The 26,056-nt window shown below is 43.2% G+C and overlaps 1 protein-coding gene across 1 annotated transcript in view; it reads right to left on the bottom strand.

Moving 5' to 3' along the window:
- dnah5 (dynein, axonemal, heavy chain 5) overlaps window positions 1–26,056 on the bottom strand; it is a 165,947-nt gene that overhangs the window by 118,620 nt on the left and 21,271 nt on the right. The window contains exons 2-24 of the mRNA XM_066683026.1: window positions 24,963–25,097; window positions 24,769–24,853; window positions 23,899–24,038; window positions 22,954–23,172; window positions 22,412–22,549; window positions 21,202–21,378; window positions 20,392–20,505; window positions 19,294–19,401; window positions 19,036–19,158; window positions 18,277–18,492; window positions 17,489–17,515; window positions 16,630–16,737; window positions 16,461–16,546; window positions 14,530–14,851; window positions 13,518–13,724; window positions 12,337–12,508; window positions 11,653–11,798; window positions 9,028–9,199; window positions 8,257–8,502; window positions 5,821–6,017; window positions 4,890–4,983; window positions 2,894–3,036; window positions 2,043–2,244 (exon numbers count right to left, since the gene is read on the bottom strand). Coding sequence (XP_066539123.1) covers window positions 2,043–2,244; window positions 2,894–3,036; window positions 4,890–4,983; window positions 5,821–6,017; window positions 8,257–8,502; window positions 9,028–9,199; window positions 11,653–11,798; window positions 12,337–12,508; window positions 13,518–13,724; window positions 14,530–14,851; window positions 16,461–16,546; window positions 16,630–16,737; window positions 17,489–17,515; window positions 18,277–18,492; window positions 19,036–19,158; window positions 19,294–19,401; window positions 20,392–20,505; window positions 21,202–21,378; window positions 22,412–22,549; window positions 22,954–23,172; window positions 23,899–24,038; window positions 24,769–24,853; window positions 24,963–25,097 — 3,577 coding nt within the window. The remainder of the gene's footprint in view (window positions 1–2,042; window positions 2,245–2,893; window positions 3,037–4,889; window positions 4,984–5,820; window positions 6,018–8,256; window positions 8,503–9,027; window positions 9,200–11,652; window positions 11,799–12,336; window positions 12,509–13,517; window positions 13,725–14,529; window positions 14,852–16,460; window positions 16,547–16,629; window positions 16,738–17,488; window positions 17,516–18,276; window positions 18,493–19,035; window positions 19,159–19,293; window positions 19,402–20,391; window positions 20,506–21,201; window positions 21,379–22,411; window positions 22,550–22,953; window positions 23,173–23,898; window positions 24,039–24,768; window positions 24,854–24,962; window positions 25,098–26,056) is intronic.

Below are 26,056 nucleotides of genomic sequence, written 5' to 3'. Positions count from 1 at the left end.
CTTTTTTGAGGTTTTATTTTCATTGTTGTGTTCTGTGTGGGTGGGAGTAATATATAGGTTGCTTTTAGGTTGTTTATTGGTGTTTTGGGTCTTTCTTTGTAGTGAGAACTGTGTTTTGTCAGGGCCCTCACCCTCCGAGTGAAACACTGCAGCTTTGGTGAGGTTCCAGCTGAGTCTCTTTACAAGTTACGCCCAAATGTTCTTATGTCACAAATAATTCAATTTAAAAATGTAATGTGAATACTTATTTTAACTTAAATACCTACACTGGAATGAGTGATGTGTATTTTCAACATCAAAGTGCAGTTAAACTGAAACAACAAGCAGTTGAAAGTCAACTTGCAGAAAGTAATTCAAAGCCAAACTTGACTTAAAGTCATAAGCTGAAAGTTGAAATAAAAAAGTAATTCTGATTGAATTTAACTTAAATTTTAAGGTAGTTTTGAACTCAGGTTCAAAATTAAACTCAGGTGTGAATTAAAATTGTGATTAATTATTTTTTACAGTGTGTGGGGTTAAGTTTTCTGTGATAAGTTTGGCATGTTCTCCAGGTGTCTGCAAGGGTTTCCCCCCACAGTCTTATGCTAGTAGGTGGGCTTGCTGTGCAAACTGGTAACAGGTGTGTGTGTGTGTCTAGGTGAGTATGTGATACACTATGCTGGACTGCAGCCCTGTCTAAGGACTTCAAGTAGGCTCTGGACATAGTGCAACCCTAAACAGGATGAAGTGGTTAAACAAAATGAGTGAATGAATGTTAGTAGATTATTTATAGTCTTTTTTGAGTTAGTGGGATATTTGATAATTATTTTAGCTTGCAGTCCTGAAGTGTCTTTTTGATCTGCACTGTACATGACCCTACTATCCATACCCCTTTGCATATTTGCACGTTAGCAACATTCATGAATACTTTAGATGCTATGCTCATTACCCGTACTGCACACCTTTCACTGTTCATACTGTGAACGCTAACACCTAAGCTGCTATCACTCAAAGTACAAATCTAGTTTCTTTAAAAAAAAGAAAACATATATAAATATACTTGTGTTCTCTCTGTGTCTGCGTGGGTTTCCTCCGGGTGCTCCGGTTTCTTCCCACAGTCCAAAAACACACGTTGGTAGGTGGATTGGCGACTCAAAAGTGTCCATAGGTGTGAGTGTGTGAGTGAATGTGTGTGTGTGTGTGTCTGTGTTGCCCTGTGAAGGACTGGCGCCCCCTCCAGGGTGTATTCCCGCCTTGCGCCCAATGATTCCAGGTAGGCTCTGGACCCACCGTGACCCTGAATTGGATAAGAGTTACAGATAATGAATGAATGAATAAATATAGTTTGCACTTTAACTTCACTCATCCTCTACCTGCTGACTTTGCCCATATTGTGTATTCTGTATTCAGTGTTCATGTACCTCAGTCCTTGCCTTTTGTGTATTTCATTGCACTGGAGATGTAGCCTGACAGTGTTTTGTTATACTGTACAACCCTGTATTGGTGTAATGACAATAAAATTTAACTGAATTGAACTGATAGACATATGTTGCAAATTCAGTTTGTGCTTAGAATTGTTTTTTGCCCAGATCCATATTTTATTGTACAGTTTTCCCCACTTTTCCCTGTTACTGCATATAAACGATTTGGCTAAATCTGTTAAACAACCCAACAGACCTTTTACAACACTTTCTAGTAGAGGACGCTCATAACACAGAAAATATATATGGAAAACTGTACAATGAATATGAAACAGAGGAGGGGATGGAGTCAGGAACCCAGAGCGGAGGGATGAAATGGAGTCTAGATACCGGAAAAGGCACACACAGCAGACCCAAACACAAGCAAAATATCACTGCTTATCACTGTTATAATTAAATAAAATTGAATATAATTAAACAAAACATTTGCCAACAGTGGAAGAGCAAATACGTTGTTATTCCAAACTGATGTGACTTTGTGTTAGAAATGACTTCAGGTGAATGGCTGTCCTACAAAAGACGAGAGCATTAACAGGATTAGCGCCCCCCCTGTCCCCGAAGCCAATCAGATAGAGAGCTTACCTGTGTACAGAGCCAGTGCCCCTACAGTGATGAAAACAGGTTCAGCATTGATCTGCAGCTCCAGGTCCCGGTAGTACAGGATCTGAGCCTCAAAGTCTGCTAAGAGAGGGTTTCCCTGGCTGAACATCTGAATGGTGCTCTCCCTGTCCTTCTTCCAGATGTGGTGGTATGTGCTGAAGCGGTCCAGTGCGTTCATCACCTCCTGGAAGAGAAGAGAAATATGTTTTACCAGCTCCACTGACCACACAGGTGCAGGTTCCAGTTCTACAATTACATACAGTAGTCCATCTGTTGCTCTGCTTACTCTGTTAGCCTCCTTTCAACCTGTTCTTCAATGGTCAGGACCACCACAGAGCTGGCATGATTTGCGTGATGGACTCAGCGCTGCAGTGACACTGACGTGCTTGTGGTGAGGCAGTGTGGTCCAAGTGGATCAGACAAAGCAGTGCCGCTAGAGTTTAGTCAATTTACCCCAAAATATACCGCCAACATCATTAAGTGGGCGTGGTCCTGTGTCACTGATGAAGAAGTAGAGGATGACAAACACAAACTGTGCAGTGACAGATGAGCTACTCTCTCACAGGGGTTAAAAACTCCAGCAGCACTGCTGTGTCTGATCCACTCACACCAGCACGACACACACTAACACACCACCACCACATCAGTGTCACTGCAGCACTGAGAATGATCCACCACCACATCACACCTGCTCTGTGGGGGCCTTGATTATTGAAGAACAAGGTGAAAGGGGCAAACTAAGAGCAACAGATTAACTACTTAATGATTGTAAAACTACAAAGTGCCTCTGCATGGTCAGTAGCACATACAGCTGTATGTGTTATGCAGCATACCTTCTTGGTGGAGTTGATGGAGGTGCTGAGTACAGACACCAGCTTCACAATCTCCTTGTTCTCTGAAACACTTTTGTAGTAGTTCCTGGCTTGGAAAGGAATGGCCTGATAGGCGGAGGCAGAGATGTCTGAAGTGCTGCCATCTAAAGAATCAAAAGCATCTTGTATTTTAGTGACATCTCTCTCACACACACACCCCAACACAATCTTTGAGGATCACAAGATCACCAGCCAAGCCCTGCGGACGAATGCTCTCAGGCTTACAGTATGAGCCGTGAAGAGACGGAGATGCCAGAGTAAAATTAATTCCTGGCTCCTAGACTAAGATCCAATCCTTGGAGCTTACCAACTTAATCCACTTGTATAATCCTATCCCTGCAATGTAATCACACTCATACTTGGCTATGAATTAAATCTATACTGACTAACATGAGGCCGAGAGCATGGTCAGGCCCTACAAAGTCCAGTACTGGAGGGTTATGTTTAATACACGTCTAGATGGTGTTTAGCATAGGGCTCTGTGACCTTAAGATCATGTGCAGCTGCTCCAGGGTGGAATATTCTGCCTGCAGCAATGGGTGCACTTTAAGTCCTGGAAACTGTTTGAAATTTTGTCAAGACTTCATGTGAATATGTCAAGAGCTGAGTTGAGTAAATTTAGTATGTGTCACGGAACAATGAGCAATTCTAAATGAGCTCCAGCGACCTGGAGGTTGTGGGTTTGAGTCCCGCTCCGGGTGACTGTCTGTGAGGAGTGTAGTGTGTTCTCCCTGTGTCTGTGTGGGTTTCCTCCGGGTGACTGTCTGTGAGGAGTGTAGTGTGTTCTCCCTGTGTCTGTGTGGGTTTCCTCCGGGTGACTGTCTGTGAGGAGTGTGGTGTGTTCTCCCTGTGTCTGTGTGGGTTTCCTCTGGGTGACTGTCTGTGAGGAGTGTGGTGTGTTCTCCCTGTGTCTGTGTGGGTTTCCTCCGGGTGACTGTCTGTGAGGAGTGTAGTGTGTTCTCCCTGTGTCTGTGTGGGTTTCCTCCGGGTGACTGTCTGTGAAGAGTGTGGTGTGTTCTCCCTGTGTCTGTGTGGGTTTCCTCCGGGTGACTGTCTGTGAGGAGTGTGGTGTGTTCTCCCTGTGTCTGTGTGGGTTTCCTCCGGGTGACTGTCTGTGAGGAGTGTGGTTTGTTCTCCCTGTGTCTGCGTGGGTTTCCTCCGGGTGACTGTCTGTGAGAAGTGTGGTGTGTTTTTTTTTCCTGTGTCTGCGTGGGTTTCCTCCGGGTGACTGTCTATGAGGTGTGTGGTGTGTTCTCTCTGTGTCTGCATGGGTTTCCTCCGGGTGACTGTGAGGAGTGTGGTGTGTTCTCTCTGTGTCTGCGTGGGTTTCCTCCAGGTGACTGACTGTGAGGAGTGTGGTGTGTTCTCCCTGTGTCTGCATGGGTTTCCTCCAGGTGACTGACTGTGAGGAGTGTGGTGTGTTCTCCCTTTGTCTGCGTGGGTTTCCTCCAGGTGACTGACTGTGAGGAGTGTGGTGTGTTCTCCCTGTGTCTGCGTGGGTTTCCTCCTGGTGACTGACTGTGAGGAGTGTGGTGTGTTCTCCCCGTGTCTGCGTGGGTTTCCTCCGGGTGACTGTCTGTGAGGAGTGTGGTGTATTCTCCCCGTGTCTGCGTGGGTTTCCTCCAGGTGCTCCGTTTTCCTCCCACACTCCAAAAACACTTGTTGGTAGGTGGATTGGTGACTCAAAAGTGTCCATGGGTGTGAGTGAATGTGTGAATGTGTGTCGCCTTGTGAAGGACTGGCGCCCCCTATAGGGTGTGTTCATGCCTTGTGTTCAGTGATTCTGGGTAGGCTCCGGACCCACCGTGACCCTGAACTGGATAAGGGTTACAGATAATGAATGAATGAATGACATTTGACCATCTCTGTTTCATCAGCTGATGTGAGAACAGTTTTGGAGGTGCTGATGTTTATGAATGGCAGTGAACTGATGCATGTAATGAGAAAGAGGCATTACCGGCGATGCTACGGTGCGTGGTGTCTCCATCCTCAGAGTCACTGTCTCTGCTCTCCTGCCTCAGTGCAGCCATGCGCCGCTCGCTCATCTTCCTCTGTGACAATATAGTCAACACATATTTGGCCTTTAGTCTATTACATTTATTCCAGACATGGGTCCAATTTCATGCTCCTTAAGTTGGAGAAGATGGGTCCCAACATTATTCCACAAAATATAATAGAAAAGAAATAAGGGAGAGAAAGGCTTTTTGTCATTTTTGGACACAAACTGCGATGCAGAGCTGTTGAACCTGTGGAAGCCCAATGTTCCGCTGCCACAGTTAGAGCAGATGAGGATGAAGTGTGGTTTATTAAAAAAGACAAATATGGAATAAACAAAGACTGTAAAAATAAAGCCATCAGAACAGGAAAAACAGATACAGAGCCTATAACCAGAATCAGAATCAAGCTTTATTTTAGAACACTAGAAGCACTACAACAAAAGAAAACAGCAACATGGGGCCTCGGATCTACTTGCGATACCACAGAACCAACCCCCTAGACCCAGAGGAACCCTGGAAATCAGGACTATATAGGTGAGGAAAACTCAAACATGGAGGAACAGGGAGGCCTTGCCCTTAAGCGAGGGAATGCCTTGCAAACGTCAAACGGTGTATCCCACCATTTGTGAACTGATGGTAGTCTCTGGAGATTGTATATTCTGGTTCCACATGGTGCAAGGCCATCATTCATTTAGGGGCTAGGCCACTTCCAATAAAGTCTAGGGTCTGGGAAAGTTAGTTAAGTGTTCTGAGATCTCCAGTAGAGACACTGTTTGCTTTTGTGTCCATTTCCTTTTCTTACTAAATATGAGTTCAGGCATTGGTCATGTTTGTTCCACCTGTAAAAAAAAAAGCTCTCCACATAAAAAGGAAATTTGTGAATGATGCTACCTTAGATATCCTCTCTTTACTCCACTGGCCAACTCCCTTGCTGACGCTGACCACACACTCCACAGCTTTGTTCAAAGACTGCTGGACCTCGTCCAGTCCAGGCACCATGACAATGTTGGGGATGGCCAGACACACTCCTGCCCTGAAAATGGGCTGCTGATTATTACTCTTCTGTCGGCTGGGAGAGTCAGCGTCTGCTGCAAAATAATGAAATGGAGCTGGTTATCAGTGCTGTGGAAGTAAAGGAATTGTCCCATCCACGTTCCTATAAGTGTCTTAAACTCTTACCATTGTACCGCTCTTAAACTAAACTTAAACTTTTAAACACAGACCAAGAAATTTAAGATGATCTTAAAACGAATCCTTCATATCCACATCATATTTCTACTTTATTGGCTTCTAATGCTAGGAGAGATTTAGTGTCACTGGATGTGTGCAAACCAGAAGGAAGCAGTTTCATGGGCTTTGACATGTGCCTGTAACTAGTTGTGTTTGAGACACACTTTGAAGAAGGCAACGGTACTTTATAACACTGCCAGGATACGGATACGCTAACGTTTGGTTAGTTTGTGATAAATCTAAATCATATTTGTACAGCACCTTCCACCACGCCACTGCTATGTCTTTGTGAGTGTGCTGACATAGAGGATTGTGGGAAATACAGAGCTAAACTCTGTATGTGTTCCTTGATGTTTGACAGTGGTGTGAAAAAGTGTTTGCCCCCCCCCCCCCCCCCCAGTTAAAACATAACTTTACTGTGGTTTATTACCTGAGTTCAGTTTCTCTAGCCAGACCCAGGTCTGATTACTGCGATTCAGGATGAAACGAGAAAGAAAGTAATTGAGATCTATCAGTCTGGAAAAGGTTATAAAGCCATTTCTGTATCTTTGGGACTCCAGCGAACCACAATAAGAGCCATTATCCACAAACGGTGAAAGTGGACCAATGGTGAACCTTCCCAGGAGTGGCTGGTCGACTCATCCAAGAGGTCAAAAAAAGACCGCACAACAACATCCAAAAACTGCAGGCCTCATTTGTCTCAGTTAAAGTCAGCGTTCATGACTCCACCATGAAAAAAGAGACTGGGCAAAAATGGCCTGCATGGCAGAGTGCCAAGACAAAAACCACTGCTGAGCAGAAAGAACATTACGGCCCATCTCAATTTTGCCAGATAACATCTTGATGATCCTCACGACTTTTGGGAAAATACTCTGTGGATTGACGAGACAAAAGCTGAACTTTTTGGAAGTAAAAAGTAACACCGCATTGCAGAAAAAGAACATCATACCTACAGTAAAATATGGTGGTGGTAGTGTGATGGTCTAGGGCTGTTTTGCTGCTTCAGGACCTAGAAAACTTGCTGTGATAAATGGAACCATGAGTTCCACTGTCTACCAAAGAATGCTGAAGGAGAAAGTCTTGCCATCTGTTCATGACTTCAGGCTGAAACTAACTTGAGTTCTGCAGCAAGACAATGATCCAAAACACACCAGCAAGTCCACCTCTGAATGGCCGAAGAAAAACAACGTTATGACTTTGGAGTGTGACCTAGTCAAAGTCCTGACCTGAACCCTATTGAGATGCTTTGGCATGACCTTAAAAAGGTGGTTTATGCTTGAAAACCTTCCGATGTGACTTAATTACAACAATCCTGCAAAGATGAGTGGGCAACAATTCATCCAAAGCGCAGTGAAAGACTCATTGCAAGTTACTGCAAACGCTTGATATCAGTTGTTCCTGCTAAGGGCGGCCTAATCATTTGTTAGGTTTAGTGGCAAACACTTTTTCACACAGGGCCATGTAGGTTTGGATTTCTTTCTCCCTTAATAATGAAAAGATTAATTTAAAAAGTGCATTTTGTTTTTACTTCTGTTGTCTTTGACTAATATTTTAATTTTTTTGATGTAAAACAGGGGCGGCACGGTGGTGCAGCAGGTAAGTGTTGCAGTCACACAGCTCCAAGGACCTGGAGGTTATGGGTTCGATTCCTGCTCCGGGTGACTGCCTGTGAGGAGTGTGGTGTGTTCTCCCTGTGTCTGTGTGGGTTTCCTCCGGGTGACTGTCTGTGAGGAGTGTGGTGTGTTCTCCCTGTGTCTGCGTGGGTTTCCTCCGGGTGCTCCGGTTCCCTCCCACGCTCCAAAAACACGTTGGTAGGTGAATTGGCGACTCAAGTGTCCGTAGGTGTGTGAATGAATGTGTGAGTGTGTTTTGCCCTGTGAAGGACTGGCGCCCCCTCCAGGGTGTATTCCTGCCCTGCCCAATGATTCCAGGTAGGCTCTGGACCCACCGTGACCCTGAACTGGAGAAGGGTTACAGACAATGAATTAATGAATGATTTAAAACATTTAAGAGTGACAAACATGGGGGGGGGGAATCATGAAAACATTTTCACACTACAGTATTTCTTTTAATTCAGGCAATTGTGACATGACTGACCCAGAAAGTGCATGAGTGAGGAGGCGTGGATGCGTTTACGGAGGGTCTCCAAAGTGTTGCGTGTCAGCCGCAGCAGCGCGTCCACGTTGCGATGGTTAAAATGTGACAGCAGCTCTTGAGCCTCCTCCTCCATCACCTCCATCATGTCTCTCTTCCTCTTCTTCTTCAGGAGCGGAGAAGGCCCCACGCTGGGCACAGTGGTGTTATGGGAAAACACTGGGCTCTCTGATTTACTCTGATCTTCTCCTACATTAATATGTAGAGAGTATGTGAAAGAGAGAATGTTTACTCAGTGCATTATTTAATATATTTCACAATAACACAGATAGAATTACTGTTATTCAAACCAACACTAGGTAAGATAAAGGATCCTTGCTCCTGGGCTCCCCCTGCAGTTGCAGAGTGTTATTCACTTTTACAGCACTGTCTTGAAATAAAAAAACTTTCTCCAAAAGTTACAAAACACATTTTCTGCGGTGCTGAGCCTGGGGTAGCAACCGCAGAGGCTCTATTCTCCCTATTATATGGTCAGTGGAGCATCACAGTTTTTAAGCCGTAAATTTAAGGGAAAAAAGCTACATAGTGTTCCTTTAACTAATGATAAATTGCCCCAAAGAGCATCCGGTAAGATTTTAATGTCAGACAGATTTGCCTGAGTGGTTTCTAATGCCTTCACTACATTTGGTAAATGACAGAAGGTGTAAGAAGAAGAGAAACCCTTCTAAGTGTAGATTTGCTCAAATTTCAGTTTGATAATGTCCTGAGTCTCACCATCGCTTTCTTCATGCCCCTCTTTGCTCTCAGTCCTGCTGTCATCAGGGTCCTTCTCATCGTCCTCCTGTTTCTGTTCAAACTCCAGCAGCATGTTGATCAGCTCATTGGCCGCTTCTTCCACCAGAGAACTCTTCATGTGCAGCTGCTGTGCGCCTTTAATGCAGAGCTCCTGATCAAACACCACAGAGGAATCATTATATACAGGGTTCATCCACAACTAACAGATCACATGACACATGGAAAATCTCTATTACGCTAGCTACATGTCCACAGTAATTCTGTATACTATATATTAGGTGTCCAAAGAAGTTTTAAAGTGTTTTTTTTGCAAAGTATTATTGTCATTGGGCGGCACGGTGGCGCAGCAGGTAGTGTCGCAGTCACACAGCTCCAGGGGTCTGGAGGTTGTGGGTTCGATTCCCGCTCCGGGTGACTGTCTGTGAGGAGTTGGTGTGTTCTCCCTCTGTCCGCGTGGGTTTCCGCCGGGTGCTCCGGTTTCCTCCAAAAACACACGTTGCAGGTGGATTGGCGACTCGAAAGTGTCCGTAGGTGTGAATGTGTGTGTGTCTGTGTTGCCCTGTGAAGGACTGGCGTCCCCTCCAGGGTGTATTCCCGCCTTGCGCCCAATGATTCCAGGTAGGCTCTGGACCCCCCGCGACCCTGAATTGGATAAGCGGTTACAGATAATGGATAATGGATTATTGTCATTCTCTTTTTGTTATTTTATAGTAAAAGTTGCATAGCATTAAAGTTATATTAGTTTGAAAATAGCAAGTGAGAAACTGTTTATTTATCATGGCATACGTTATGTGTTCTCTCTGTGTCTGCGTGGGTTTCCTCCGGGTAACTGTCTGTGAGGAGTGTGGTGTGTTCTCCCTGTGTCCGTGTGGGTTTCCTCCGGGTGACTGTCTGTGAGGAGTGTGGCGTGTTCTCCCTGTGTCTGCGTGGGTTTCCTCCGGGTGACTGTCTGTGAGGAGTGTGGTGTGTTCTCCCTGTGTCTGTGTGGGTTTCCTCCGGGTGACTGTCTGTGAGGAGTGTGGCGTGTTCTCCCTGTGTCTGTGTGGGTTTCCTCTGAGTGACTGTCTGTGAGGAGTGTGGTGTGTTCTCCCTGTGTCTGCGTGGGTTTCCTCCATGTGACTGTCTGTGAGGAGTGTGGTGTGTTCTCCCTGTGTCTGCGTGGGTTTCCTTCGGGTGACTGTCTGTGAGGAGTGTGGTGTGTTTTCCCTGTGTCTGTGTGGGTTTCCTCCGGGTGACTGTCTGTGAGGAGTGTGGTGTGTTCTCTCTGTGTCTGTGTGGGTTTCCTCTGGGTGACTGTCTGTGAGGAGTGTGGTGTGTTCTCCCTGTGTCTGCGTGGGTTTCCTCCGGGTGACTGTCTGTGAGGAGTGTGGTGTGTTCTCCCTGTGTCTGTGTGGGTCTCCTCCAGGTGATCCGGTTTTCTCCCACAATCCAAAAACACACGTTGGTAGGTGGATTGGCGACTTAAGTGTCCCTAGGTGTGAGTGTGTGAATGAATGTGTGAGTGTGTTGCCCTGTGAAGGACTGGCGCCCCCTCCAGGATGTATTCCTGCCTTGTGCCCAATGATTCCAGATAGGCTCTGGACCCACCGCGACCTTGAACTGGATAAGGGTTACAGACAACGAATGGATGGATGGTATAAAGACTGGTATGTCTGATTATGATATGACAGGTTTTATTTCTATTAACAGTGATAAACAACTGAAAGAACAACGAAACAAGTGGGTTGAGATCAGAACTATACTGCAGTGGTTCCTGTGTGGTGCAGCAGTCTCAGTGTTGAGCCTGTCTTTTGGAAGACTTGATCCCTGATGTGTTAGTTATCCAAAGCCAGGACTCCTAGAGAGTAGTATTGGCCTGGATGGGTGTGATGACCCCTTTCTCACCATCACTCATCACTTACCATGCTCTCTACTCCACTGCATTAACACTGTCCAGTGGCACTGTGGTAGTTGTAGTTGGAAAAGAGGCAGTGACTGGCTTCTAGGGTCTCAGAGAAAGCATGTGCTAGCCCTCATCCTTCCATGTTACTTGCACTGTTTGTAACTGGGGGAAACTAACTTGTGGAGCGTGTGGGTGGAATTGGCAAAGACTAATAATTGGGGAGAGGAACTGGCAAAATGAAAAATTTCTACGCAGCATTTAATTAGACTGCAGGGGATTGTAACTATAAATAAAACTAAGTAAATTATCTTTATTTGTAAAGCACTTTTCTAAGATAAAGATACAAAGTGCTTCACGCAAAATAATGTAAATCAGACACAAAAAACAATACCCATGATCACAGAGAATAAAAATTGGGACTTAAGATGTTTTTTAAAAGAAGACCTCAGAGAATGGGAAGATAGCCACAGTCTCACAGGTGCCTTTTCACTTTAGTTAAGTTCTCGGAACCACAAGCAGCCCTTTATTTGTGGAAGTCAGTGACCTGGTCCTTAAATGGGGAAACTAACATTTTCACATATTCACATTAATAAATAATTGATAACTCAGGTTTGTGCGGATGTATTTGTAAAAGAGCAGCGTGTAATTTATGCTCATTAAACTCATTTTATATAAAAGGTAAGCCATTTCCCCAAATGTATTTAATACATAAAGAAACACACCTTGGTCGTCTGCACGAACTCCTCACACGTGACAGGTTCGTCCTCAGGCAGCACACACAGTGTGGCTGAGCTCATCTCCTGCAGAACAGCATCAATCCTGAATTGCACCAGGTCATTAACCCGGTCCAAGAGCAGCTCCAGGGCCTCTGAACACAACCAGAGAAGAGAGCGGACATGTTTGGGACAGGTGGCCAGAAAAAAGGCTCTTAATCCGTTGCTCAGCTATGTATACGAGCACTTTGGTTGGCTGGCTGGCTCACGCCCTCCCTCTTTCACTCACTCACTTTTAGTGGCTTTGCTCTCTCCACAAGGGGGGGTGCTTTCAACATGTATACATTTAAGACACTGTGTGTACATCTTTAATGCACTGAATATTTATGAAAACCAACAAATATGTAGTTAATATTTAAAACAAGTATCTACAAAGAACACCAAAACGTTAGGCTAGAGGCTAAGGTTTTAGTGTGAGGTATAATGCCAAAGCTAGTTCTGCAAGTAAAATCACCTTGTTATATTATTCTAACTCACCAAGTGTGAAACGCCACAAACACGGTGAGCTAAAATGATAATTTGTCACTGCCAAAAATCGCACCAAACAGTCTCTACTGCACCCGCAATTGTACAAGTCACTGCCCTCTGATTTAAAAGAGAGCCACAGAGGTCAGCAATGAAATTCTCCATTACCCAGTGCAGAGTTGATGTGGCTGAGGTATTTGTCAATGTTCAAAGAAGCCCAGTTGAGAGTGGTGAGACCCGGCAGAATGGCCTCATCCACTTTAGCCACATGAGGGGTAAGTATCTGCTCAAAGGCTGGCTGGATTTTTGCCCTGACCCTGGAGTTCTCTGTCAGCACCATCTGAGAGAGAAAACAAACACAGGCAAAAACCAGATTAGTCAGAAGATCCACATGAACTGAATTAATGCTAGCTTTCCTACCTTTTACCTCTTTAGGTTTTTATGGGCCTCAGGCTAACTCAAGCTTGATGGGCAAGCTCTGCTAACAGCTGTTTTTGTTTTATGACATTTTCAATGCTACTATTGTCTTAAATTAATCACTGATCAGCCAAGACATGTCTGGTGTCCATATGTTTGCATTATTAGCTTTATTTTAGCTAATAGCTAATAAGTTAGTTTTATATTAGTTTAATTTTAATAGCTAATACGTAATGCTAGTGTTAAGATACCATTGTGCACATAGCACAAGAGTTAAATAATGAAAAACATGCCTCAGAGACAATCAGGTAGGATCATCCATTTTAAATGGACTTCCTAATGTGCTTTCTGACACTGTATGACTTATTATTATCTATAAAATAAAATAAAATGTTTAAGGAAATCACAAGATCCATGTTTAATTTCCCTCAAGCTTTGTAGCTTAGCTTTACTAACAGCCATTTTTGTTTCCTTGTTTTGGTAATGCTATACATATTATCAGTCTTGCAACATTTTCTTAAAAGCATTAGCTGTTTACACAATTCCCTCTTACACAAAACATAGCTGATCAGCCAAGACTTGCTTGGTGTCCAAAAGTTTGCATCTACAGTTTTATTTAGGAGCTACGATGCTAACGCTGCCAACAATGAATTCTACCATTAAATTAGCATTGTGCACCTAGCACACTTAAATATCGAAACACAGGCCTCAGTTCTAGCCAGCATGGGCACCGGACGATCTGGGATGGTAGCATTCTCCACCAAGAATGTTGAGTTGTCCAATGATTTTGTGTTAGCAGCAGTTCAAAGAGAATTGGTAGCGGGCTTTAATTTGCTTTGAGGAGGCATGTTTTCCTCAACCTTTAGCAAACAGGTGGGATTTGTTACAAATAAACTGGGGGGGGTTATTACCTGGAGGGTTTACTCTCTTACCTGGAGTTTGTTATAATTCTTTTTGAGGACTTCCTGTCTCTGCCGTAGGACAGTAGCAAAGGGAGGGATCTCCAAACCCATCCGGCACATGCACTCGGTCTCCCGGATCTGAGTCAGGATCTGAGGGTCAAAGTTCACGTACAGCTCCCTGGTGTCTGGGCATTTGACCAGCAGAGAGGCCTGCAGGCCCATTCTAGCCACCTCAATCTATAAAAAGAGGGTTGAGAGCAACACTGAATCAGTCTAAATAGACCTCGCCACCGCATGTTCCTAATTAAATCTGAAAAGATTCCTATAGCGTGTCTAGTCAACTGAGCAGAATGCTCTTCAACATTTTATTCTACACAGTTTTGTAGCAAATTTTTCTTTTGTTATTGGTATCGAGCGATGTTAGCCTTTTGTGAAACACACTACAGTGTTTTCAGTGAATTCAGTGAGCTGTTATGATCCACTGGACCATGTGTGTTAAAGTGGATCAGGTGTGTTGAGGCAGGTGTGTTGAACTGGATCAGGTGTGTTGAAGCAGGTGTGTTGAACCTGATCCAGTGTGTTGAGGCAGGTGTGTTGAACCTGATCCAGTGTGTTGAGGCAGGTGTGTTGATAGAGACGATTTTAACTGGACCATGTGTGGAGGTCAGTGTTTTAAACTGGACCAGGTGAGTGGAAGTCAGATTATCAATAAAATAACCAATCAGCCACCAGTTTAGCGGGGGTTTACCAAACAATTTCGCACAAATAAAGTCTTCCTTTGAGGTGGAAGGGTAGAACATTTAGTAAACTATGATTGTGTGCGTGTTTGTGGTTACTTAGTTTGTAATGAGCCACTTCCATGGACTACTGTGTGTCTAATAATAACACAAATAAAGGCCTTGGTAAACCAAGCCAACTTTAACACTGCATTACATCACTTATTTTTAATATTTTAATATTCGACTGAACCTTTCAGATGTTTGTATTCTAAAACAATAGCACTGGTTTAGCAAGGCAAGATTTTTACAAATGTCCATCTTACCTCTGACATCCAGGCACGGTGGTACAGCACTTCGTACTCCAGCAACACTTTGGCTACTCGGTTGTAGTTGCGTATGATGCGTTTAGTCTCGGGTGTGCCCAGGGCCCCTGGATGCTGCTGGAAGAGCTCCATGGGCTCTTGGATCCTCCGGTAGAGCTGCCGAGCCCACAAGATCTTCCCCGCCACAGGAGGTAGATCTCGGGCAATGGGTGGATCCATTTTCTGCTTGGTGTAGATGCGCGAGACCATCTCAATATCACGGCCATAGTTCTGCAACACCATCTGGTATTTCTCTCCAATGCCAAGGTCTGGGATGTGAAGTCTAAACAGAGTGAAAACAGTGACAGGGATCATGACGCATGCATCTCCTCTGCATGTGGCTACTCTTCGATTCTGACATTTTACCAGAGCATAGCAAAATGACAGTGTTGTTATATTATTATTGCTGTTAAAATGTACTAATGCATTCTTATGCAATATTAATGCCACTGTTAAAAATATAGAAATGAACATATTTTCCTTCAAATTGTTCATTTTTACTCAGCTCTCTTATTTTCTGTACTCGTGTCTGTTATTCTGCGTTTAACCTCATCTTTGCGCTCTCACATAAACACGGGTCCAGTGCAGAGGCGATTGCTCTAAGACTGCAAGGGAAACTCAGCTTCCCCTAAAATGTCAAAAAATAAGTGATCAAATATATACTGTTGTGTGTACATGTCATTGAATAAATATGCACTACAACGCGCTCAACTTTTGTTCAGAATCAGCTTCTTATCACGGGTAAAGACGCGGCTTTCCTCTCAATCATTCCCGCAGCTTCACTGTGCTTTAAACAGTGTGGATGCTGAGCATTACAAAGCACTCACAGGCGAACACACTTCACATGGGCCAAGGCCGTTTAAGCAGCCTAGCTCTGCTGGCCATTGAGAGGACACTAGTCAAGTCCCTGGAAAAGACGCCTTGTTGGTACAACAGGGTCACAGATCATTTTCTTGAAAAGGAACGGAGGGTAGAATTTACGTATAAATAAACCGACACATTTTATGATGTAGGCCGAAATTGAGCTTCCCCTCCTTGAAAGACCAGCATCCGCCACTGGTCCAGTGCTATGATTGGACAGAGCCTATTGTACAAGCCTAGCTGCTTGTACATTGCCTGGTGCTGGCAGAATACACATCTGTAGCCCTCTCATTCAAACACAGCTTTAGACTTCATTAGCAAATTAATGAAATAATGCAATCAGCAGTTATTTTAACCTATTGGCAACACTTAATTTTGTATTAATAATTTCTCTCACACAGCCCTCTGAAAGAGGCAAAAAATGTATAAAATCTATTCTCTCTCATTTGTGTTTGAACAGAGAAGGAGAAGATATTGTATTATACAGGAAGAAAAATGCATAAATAAGGAATGCATTATATAGAAACACCTAAATAAATCAATGTGAAAACACAGAAATAACCCAAATAAAAGGTGATGTATGCAAATGTAGAAAGAGTTTTATGACATTAAATGAAATATGCTTTTTCCAGGACAAAACAAAATCTATATATTTATTTATTCATAAACAGAAATGATTTATTTGTGTATTTATTTATACATTTGTCACCCTCCATATTTTATCACTATTTTGAGTTTGATAAATAATTATAATTAATTTGTCCACAGACTTGGTCTGAAGAAAGATGTAACATCCTTCATTATTCCCCATGTTTTAATCATTCATTGGCACTGAAACAAACAATCTGGAGGTGCAAACTCACGCTGGAACATTGCTATGAGGATATCAGCTCATTCAGCCATTACAGCACTACTAAGTTCAGGTATTACTGAAGTTGGCTGATTAGCTAGGTCTGGATCTGGGTCCCAGTCTCCACTATAAACCATCCCAAATTTACTGGATGTAGATCCATTACTACATTAGTCCTTACCTTTCAAACTTCTTCAGAACGTTCAAGGCCCTCTCCGTGCTCTGGATTTTGTCAAAGGTGTTGTCCATGAAGGTCTTGAGTTGATTCTAAAAGCAAAGAGCTGAAGGTTATGACGTCTTTCATTTGCAGATAAAACAATTCTTTGTGTAGTCTTCCATTAGACGCTTACGTGCAGTTCGGCCGTCTGCTTACAAAACTCCTCGTAGTCCTGATCAAAGTCAGTCCTCCTCTGGTCCAGGAAACTGTACGGCTTCCTTTTCATATTCAACACAATGGCCTAGAAAACAGCCACAGAGAGATCTCTATGAATTCCTGCTTTCAAAAATCAGAAACTCATTTCCATGCAAGAATCAGCAGCGTGAAAGACGTTAAACACTCAAAAGCTCTAAATGTTTGGCCTATGTTTTATTATTTATATGAGTTTTTAGTTTATAATGAAACACGAAAACCGGTCTCATCAAGGAGGCATCTATGATGGGTTCGAGGGTCAATGCAGATAACCTTAAAGTCAAAAAGATTTGAAATAGATGTATATTGAGGCATTTGCTTCAAACCAAGCAACTGATCCAATAAGAAACTCAGCATAAAATATTCATAGTGTTTCACAGACTGTCAATGTTTACCAAAGCCTGTATTTAGGTAAAGATCTTTATCCGTGTTTGTTCAATTATTCAGCGCTCCTGAAGCAAAGAGTCCAGTGCCTTTCAAGGCACCTCCGCATCTTTGTTTCCATGGACACCGCAACAATACACAGCGAATAAACTGTAGGCCGTGATGGGAGAAGAGATGAATGTTAATGGCCTGAAGGTCGTATGATGATGTTCTAACCAGCTCCTGGTAGAGTGTGTCCATTTATGTGAGCTTTAGCACTGATTATCCAGTCCAAATGCACTTTGTAATCATTACAACAGCACAAGCATAAAAGGACAACTCTGAATAGCAGCATCAGAAAAACATGCAGAGAAACATGCATCGGAAAGAGGACGTGACATGCACAGTGTTTAATGACCAATAGAAAGTCTGGTTACCTCCCATTTCGCTTGCATGTCTGCAGTCTGTCCACAGGGGGCAGGAGAGAGCAGAAATGTTAAGGTTAGCTACCATGCTGGACACAAATGCTGAAATGTGGCCCTACTAGAAGTAGAAAGAGATGTGTTTCCCCAGAATTTTGATCTCTTTCTTAAAACCCTGTTAACTCTCAGTTTGCAAAATGGTGTGGCTCTATGTTGAGCTGCTAGTGAGCAATGATGTGTGAAAGAGGAAGGTAAAAAGCTATAAAGTTTTATTTATATCAATGAATAGCATTTATACACTGATGTGTGCTTGGACTAGTGCAGTAGATTAAACCACAGCCCTTCAGGGGTTCAGGTTCCAGCTTGGGCAGGAAAACCAAGCTAAACCTATAGAAGTCATTGGGCAAAGGCCTCAAAACTGAATTTGCATAATTCTTAACATAACACAGTTAACATTGTCAATCACATGGATATAGGAAATGGCATAAACATTGATCAGGGCTCCCTCTGTCTCAGAGACATTGCTGCAGTGAGATTGAGGTTGTCTGTACTTAAGTACTGTCTTGACACTCTTGTTTTATTTAGGGAGGGAAAGACACTTTTCTGGATTCTAACTTCAGAGAAACTAAAATGTTAGGTCTCTGGTGTTGTCTGCTTGATTTGTTGCTTTACCACTTCCCGAATGTCCTGTAACTAATAAACATCTAGAGTCTAGAGCCTCAGCGGGCCACTACAAAAGCCGTCTTTACAGCACACATTGAGATGTGAGCGACAGCTCCTTCCTAACAGCAGGTGGTCAGTACCTGAAACCTGGTGGCCACAGTTTCCAGGCCCTCGATCTTGGAGTCCTGCAGGACGGAGTAGATGCTGATGGTGCTGAACATAGCGAGGATCTTGTTGAGGCGTCTCTGGAAGGTGTCGAACTTGCCGAATATGTACATTTCGCTGAAGTCAAACTGCCGCTCCGAGGGGCTCTGCTCCAGCTTTTGTTTGGTCTGGTGGAAATATTTCTGGTATTCCTGGGAAAATATTGTGCAACATAAAAAGAACGAGTACAACTAAAAGCTTATAATATATGTCCATCAATGAGAATGCTCTAATTAAGATATAGCCATCTCCACCTTTTCCACAAGTGAACACAATTCTACGGTCTTAATGAAATATACTGATCACGCTTTGGTCGAAATAACACAAGCCCCCAAGTAAGAAATGTAGCATCATGGAGTTTGTGATGATTATGGACCAGTCAGTGGATATATACATATATATATATATATGTATATATATCAGGAAAACTGAGCTAGATCCTTCTTGTAGTGAGCTACATACTTGCGAGCCATAAAGTGTTATGCAGTTCTTGCAAAGGTTCTCCACATCCAGGGTTTCCAAGTTGCATAGCCAAGTTTTTTAGGGGACCAACCCAGCACAGCAGTTAGAGAGGTGTATATTCTCCCTATTACATGTCACAGTCATTTTGAAGCTGTCATTTTAAGGTAAAAATACTACATAGTGTTCCTTTAATGACTTAAATATATATATCCACCACGTGAAGCTGTGTTTACCTCATTTAAACGTATAGCAGCTCTGAGTTTCTCCGCTACCACTTCCTGAGGCTGGTTCCATATTGTTGCTGAGCCATTGTTGGTGATGTAGGCTTTGCAGGCTGTTATCATCTGATTTGTGACCTGAGGAAGATAGGACAGATATAGAATGGACAGTAAAGAGTCCCGTTTAAAAGACCCTGTATAGTTTGAGTGGACTGAGGCGAGGGTGTATACCCTGTGAGTTGAATTGTTTAGTAGTAAGAAAATGGCTCTTACTTTGACAAACAGGGACGTGATCTTCTCCGAGGTGTTGTAATAACGGGAGATGCTGTGGATCATGCGGATGGCATTGATGAGTCCGGGAATAGCCTCCACCATCGACACCTGTGTTTAGAAACACACCAAAATATATATATAGTTCATTCAAGGTTTATGATTCTAAATTAACATCATACTTTAATCCACTCATTGTTTTTCTGTAACCGCCTCATCCTGCTCACGGTCGTAGTGGGTCCGGAGCCTACCCAGAATCACAAGGCGCAAAGCAGGAACACACCCTGGACCCCATCACAGAGACACAACACACACTTTGGACAGTTTCACACACTCACCCAGTCACTCAGACACTCACACCTGTGGATAGTTTCACACACTCACTCAGTCACTCACACACTCACCCAGTCACTCACACCTGTGGACAGTCTCACACACTCACCCAGTCACTCACACACTCACACCTGTGGACAGTCTCATACACTCACCCAGTCACTCACACACTCACACCTGTGGACAGTCTCACACACTCACCCAGTCACTCACACACTCACACCTGTGGACAGTCTCATACACTCACCCAGTCACTCACACACTCACACCTGTGGACAGTTTCACACACTCACCCAGTCACTCACACCTGTGGACAGTCTCACACACTCACCCAGTCATTCACACACTCACACACTCACACCTGTGGACAGTTTCACACACTCACACCTGTCACTCACACCTATGCACACTTTTGCATGGCCAATAAACCTACCCACATGGGTGTTTGGACTGTGGGGGGGATACTGGAGCACTGAGTGCAAACCCACTCAGACACAGGGAGAACACATAACTCTCCTCACAGGCAGTGACCTGAAAAGAGGATACCACCCAAAGGACCCTGGAGCTGTGTGACAGTGACACTACCTCCCACCCCACCGTGTTGCCCACCTTCCACTTCTCTACTTTACATTTAACAGTTTCTGTTACTGTCAGCAAAGCACTCAGCCTTAACGTCTAATTTCTGGTGGAAGTTCCCAAGGACAGAGAAGCACTCTTTAACAGAATTAATTATCTGGTTAAGAAAGGGGACACGCAGCTCTGTCTTACAGGGTCACTGTTGTAAAGAGGGTCGCAGAACCTCTCCAGAGTGTAGAGGTACTTCACGTTGTCTTTGGCCTCGTTCGCAGAATCCGTAATCCTGATGTCCAGTTCTCGCCAAGCCTGCGAGGACAAACCAAGAACAATCCACAAGAGAGAAGTGATGAGGTGATATTGTGAAGTGGATTCTCGTCCCAACTTATTTAGTCCTGCATCTAATACATTCAGTAAAGTTATTAATCAGATTACAATTGTTTTTCATTTAAAATAAACTGAGAAATTCTGTGTAATGGCTGTCATTTCACACTTAAAATCACTGGATTGGAAACAGCTACATTGTATCTGTAGTCACTGTCCATTTTATTAGCTTTACTGACCACACAGGAGCACCCTGTAGTTCTGCAATTACAGACTGTAGTCCACCCATTGCTCTGCATACTTTGTTAGCCCCCATTCACCATGTTGTTCAGTGCTCATGACCCCCATAGAGCAGGTGTGATGTGGTGGTGGATCATTCTCAGCGCTGCAGTGACACTGACGTGGTGGTGGTGTGTTAGTGTGTGTTGTGCTGGTGCGAGTGGATCAGAAACAGCAGTGCTGCTGGAGTTTTTAACCATATACCAAGAGTGTTATGCATTATTCAGGTTTCATTTTTGAATATCAGACCACAGGGAAAGATGCAGTAAGTGTGATCTCATGTGCAGCTGCTCCAGAATGTCCCATTTCCATTAATGCATTCCTTGTGGACGTATGGTTTAAATCTCCAGGCCCAGCTTTGTGTGGGTTATTTTAGCAGACCGGCTATTTGTGAAGACCCACCTTGATGAGTTTAGACTTGGCTATGATGAGGACTCCAAGCACAGCTTTGACGTCTGGGCTCTTAAGCTGGTCCAGCAGGTAGTTAAAACGAGACATGCGCTTCTTCCAGTGATCCAGCTCTGCTCGGGGACCTAGATCATCAGCCTCCTTCCTCAGCTGGTCACTCTCTGCTAGGACCTTCAAAGGAAGGAAAGGATGGCACACATCAATCACCATTCAAAAGTTTAGAAACAGCATTATACATATTATACAACTAATGATAAAAACAGCGATATTTATAGAGTTATTCTTATGTAATACCAGTAGGCTTCCGTTTTACAAAATAACAGAGAAAGCTTTGTGATTCTGAGTATGAAGTCAATGTAAAATTAACATTTAGTTTGTTTCATAATGGAAAAGCATCACAAAAATTAGCAGACTTTACCAAACAGTAAAACATTACACAACTCTTTAAAATCAACATCTTACTGGCAATAAAATCATCTTTGCCAACAGCCCTTTAATTCTGACACCAAAGGAGTTATAAAGGGTTGTGTTAATGTCATTATATATATCATCTTATATATATCATCTTATATTATATTATACATCAAATAACAGAGATGGGAGTGGCTACTCGATTCACATCATCACAGAGTGGGTCAGACACAGCAGAGCTACTGGAGTTTTTAGAATGTCACTGTTGTTCTGAGAGCAGAAAAAAAATATACAACCCTCAACAACCTTATATTCTAGACCTTCAAAATTAATAATAGGTGAGAAGGTGGCAAAAAAACTTTACTAGTCCTTCACACAATTATGAACTGATAATATAAATGGTTTAATGGGGGTTTAATGAAAAGGCCATGTCCATAACAAGTTACGGACTACTGCATTACTCCCCTGACTGATCCTTTAGGGCATTTGGTGGATTTGATGTATTTGATATATTTCATCACTAAATGCCACGTAAGGTTCCTCTATTCTTGAGAAAACCCACATAAAATCAATTGACCCGGAGATATGACGGAATATTCCCCATATGTCTATTCACTGTGGATAAATATAACCTTGGGTTATTTTAACTGCTCGTTTTACAGTGGGTAAAATGCTCAGGAATCTTTCGGTAATAATTACTTTATCCCATGTCTATACTGTCTGTATTGAGCTTTAGACTGTGATATAACTGAGAAAGTGGCACCTGCTGCTGTCATAAGCCCTTGTTTCTTACTTGTTCAATCTGCTTGATCCACACTTTCATGCAGGCTTCAATCTTCTCCAGAGCTTCCGTGCTGTTGGCCACCGCGGTGTAGTCCGAGGGGCCTTTTAGGATCTTCAGATCAAAGGTGTCACATTCTTTGAGGTTTACCTGGGGGATGGACACAAGGAGTGAGACAAACCTAGGGGGAGTTAACTGTGGTTTCCTGCAAATTTGACTTTCAGCTTCAGCTTTAGCAGCATCCCCACTGTTGGTGTCTGTAGAGACTCACTGAAAGAATGTATGGGTGATGAGAGACTTGGGCTGTCTTTCTCTGAAGGCATCCATATGTTTGTACATGGCAGATTAGATAGTTATTGTGCTATATACCTGTGCCTGTTTTCCCTTGAGTTACCCAATGCAGTGCTATATCACAGTGGAGAAATCCATAGATGTGAAAGTGTCATGAAAACACAACTCACCTGTTCAGCTGTGCAATTTTTCAAAGGAACAGGATCAATATCAGCCCAATACATGTGTGTGTGTGTGTGTGTGTGTTTACGTATGTGCATCACCTTCTCCTCCAGGCTCTCCTGTGCCCCAGCAAGCACAGAAACAAAGCTCTCCAGGGAGCTGATGAAGTCCTGCTTGACTGCCTGCGCTTGAGGGCTGGCCAACTCTCCCCAGCCATGGTTCATCTTCTTCAGCGTGGGGATGAAGATTTCCGACAGCAGCTGCTCCACACTCTTCAGCAGACTAGCCCCCGTCGTGTCCAGCATGTTGAAGTTCACGTCCTAGCCGGGAGCAGGAGGCACAGAGCGGAATAAACAAGCAGCACAGTATTTCTAATGGAGCCTATATAGAGTCCCTTCATGCCATACAATGGAAAGTATGTTTTGTGACATAGTCACACCTCTTAGTTTTGTTATGTGAGAGTATTAGGGTTTTTTTGCATATGGGAAAATAACATAGAAGGATCAGTGCTTTCTACAAGTTATGCAACTAATACCTGCCACATATCAGCGCTCTGATTGGTCTAATGGACATTCCCAAAGGGAGAGAAGAGAAAAGGATATTTTAACCCTATATTAGCTTTACTAGTTCATAGAATAGTTTAAAATGTAGTTGGTTCTGAATCAAATAATCACTAATGATATAATAATAGCCATCATTACTATCATTGATTTAATATTCGGACATTAATGGATTACACAAGAAATGTTTTAAAGAAATGCTATCATTAATTAATGTAAATTTATTGTAAACTGTTAGCAACATAAGAAATTACTACAAAATGTTAAGTCAATATTTTTATAGAATGTAAGTCATTTTGAGTTTAAATTATAAGAAGGAAATCTGTTTTATTTAAAAAATAAATACGTTTAAATAGTTAACTAAATTATAATTTTAATGCTAAAACATACGCAGGACATTCAGCACATTCAGATATAGAACAGGACGGTGTGTTGTTGTCCAGGGGGAAGTATTTGAGGCTGTATTTAAGGCTGTTTGAAGCTTACTCTGCTGATGTTCTCCGAAGTGACAGCTTTGGAGGTGTTTGCCCGCGTGAAGAACACACACACACCAGTCAGAGCAACGTCCGAGCCCTCTGTCACAAATACTCTCACTTTTTTAGAGCGGATCACAGAGGACGCATGAGCTACCGGACACAAAAGACAAAAAACAGGGTTCACTGAGTAGTTCTGCAGACCTTCACCATCTAAAAATCATCAGAAATGTTTAGTCTTATGGTTTTTAAAAATAGATTGTACATTCATTTTCTGTAAGTGCATATCCAGTTTAGGGTCGTGGTGGGTCCAGAGTCTACCTGGAGGGGGCGCCAGTCCTTCACAGGGCGACACACACACATTCACATCTACAGACATATTTGAGTCACCAATCCACCTACAAACGTGTGTTTTTGGAGTGTGGGAGGAAACCAGAGCACCCAGAAGAAACCCATGCAGACACAGGGAGAACAAACCACACTCCTCACAGACAGTCACCCGGAGGAAACCCACACAGACACAGCGAGAACACACCACACTCCTCACAGACAGTCATCCAGAGGAAACCCACGCAGACACTGGGAGAACACACCACACTCCTCACAGACAGTCATCCAGAGGAAACCCACGCAGACACAGGGAGAACACACCACACTCCTCACAGACAGTCACCCGGAGCGGGACTCGAACCTACAACCTCCAGGTCCCTGGAGCTGTGTGACTGCGACACCTACCTGCTGCACCACCGTGCCGCCCAACAATACAATTATGTTAACAATAATATATTAGCACTAAAACTTGCATAAATAATAATTTATTTTTGCATTTATTAATTCGTTAACAGCTTTATAATGTATATTTTACTTTGAGGTCACCACTAACCTGACTCTGCCGGCTCCATTTCTTGAAAGTAAAACATGAGGTGCGGAAGCCCATTAGCAGCAAAGAACTGCTCCATTCTTTCAATCTGAAAAGGGCAGATTTAGACTTTAAGTAATTGTATGTAGCAAAAACACCACTGAATGATGTATGTGTATTCATGCGGCACTGATATGTTCATGAGATGCCAGGCCCACCTGAGTGCCCTCCAAAATGGCTTCTTCCACCTCAGCCTTCTCCAGTCCTGTGCAGGAAGCCACAATACTGAGCACGTAGTCATGTCTGCCGTCCAGCTGTGCTCGCTTCGCCTCACGCTCTTCCTTCAGCTTTTGCTGAACGATGGAATTGAAGAAGTAAGACATTTGATCAGTACACTATCATTTTCTGTACAAGTTTCAATAATCCTATATGTCATATTAAAGGTATTAATTAAGCCCCTAAAACCTCATCCCTGATCATCAAAAGTTACACATTTACGAGTTATATCCAGAGAAAAAAAATAATCCCTACAAAACCCTTAAAGCCACTGAGACTCGCTTTCATAAATATCTTACAACAAACATCTGCTTGATTATGAATTAGCTGTGATTCTGCACAGAATGTGTAAATATGGTAATACATTAGATTTTCTGAAGTGTACTTCTGATGTTTTTAAGGTGGCAGTATTAAGTTTTGCTGATGTGGCATCAGGTCTGCCACAGAACCAAGTAGAGTTAGCGATATGTTCATGTCAGATCGTACACATGTTTCTGATGCTGTGTTGTTTACATTGCAATGATGATGCCACTGTCAATCAATCTGTCACATGATAGGAACCTGCAGCTCTGAGATGCAGCAGGTAAACTGTGGAATTGATCTCTGCCCCTATTTCCCACCAACCCTTCACTCCAGCTGATCTCCAACATTAACAGATGTTAGTATGAGGTTGAATGGACATCTTGATTCAACCAAATACTACCATCAACTGATTGTTTGTAAACAGTAAGAAAAAAAGTCTTATTCTGGTACCCCCCCCCCTCTCTCTCTCTGCTCATGGCAGAGAAATGAAATATGGGGTTATTTACATGGCGGAGAGACCTCCAAACATTGAACATCCACAAAACCGTATCAATATTAATGTCAAACATAGAAGGTGCAAAAACACCAGGTGGAAAATATGAACCTGCAAGTCTTAAACCTTATCTCACAACTGTCTTTTTTGCCCATTCTCGAATGGTTTTCACCCTCTCTGTTTGAAAGTTTCCTATTCACACCAAGCTCTTTCCTTTTTGCCTCCTTCTGCGCTCAGGTT

The sequence above is a fragment of the Hoplias malabaricus genome, chromosome 10 (genome assembly GCF_029633855.1).
Source record: "Hoplias malabaricus isolate fHopMal1 chromosome 10, fHopMal1.hap1, whole genome shotgun sequence".
Classification (NCBI taxonomy): domain Eukaryota; kingdom Metazoa; phylum Chordata; class Actinopteri; order Characiformes; family Erythrinidae; genus Hoplias; species Hoplias malabaricus.
Note: the sequence above shows the minus strand (reverse complement) of the source record. Positions and strands in the feature narration are given on the sequence as shown.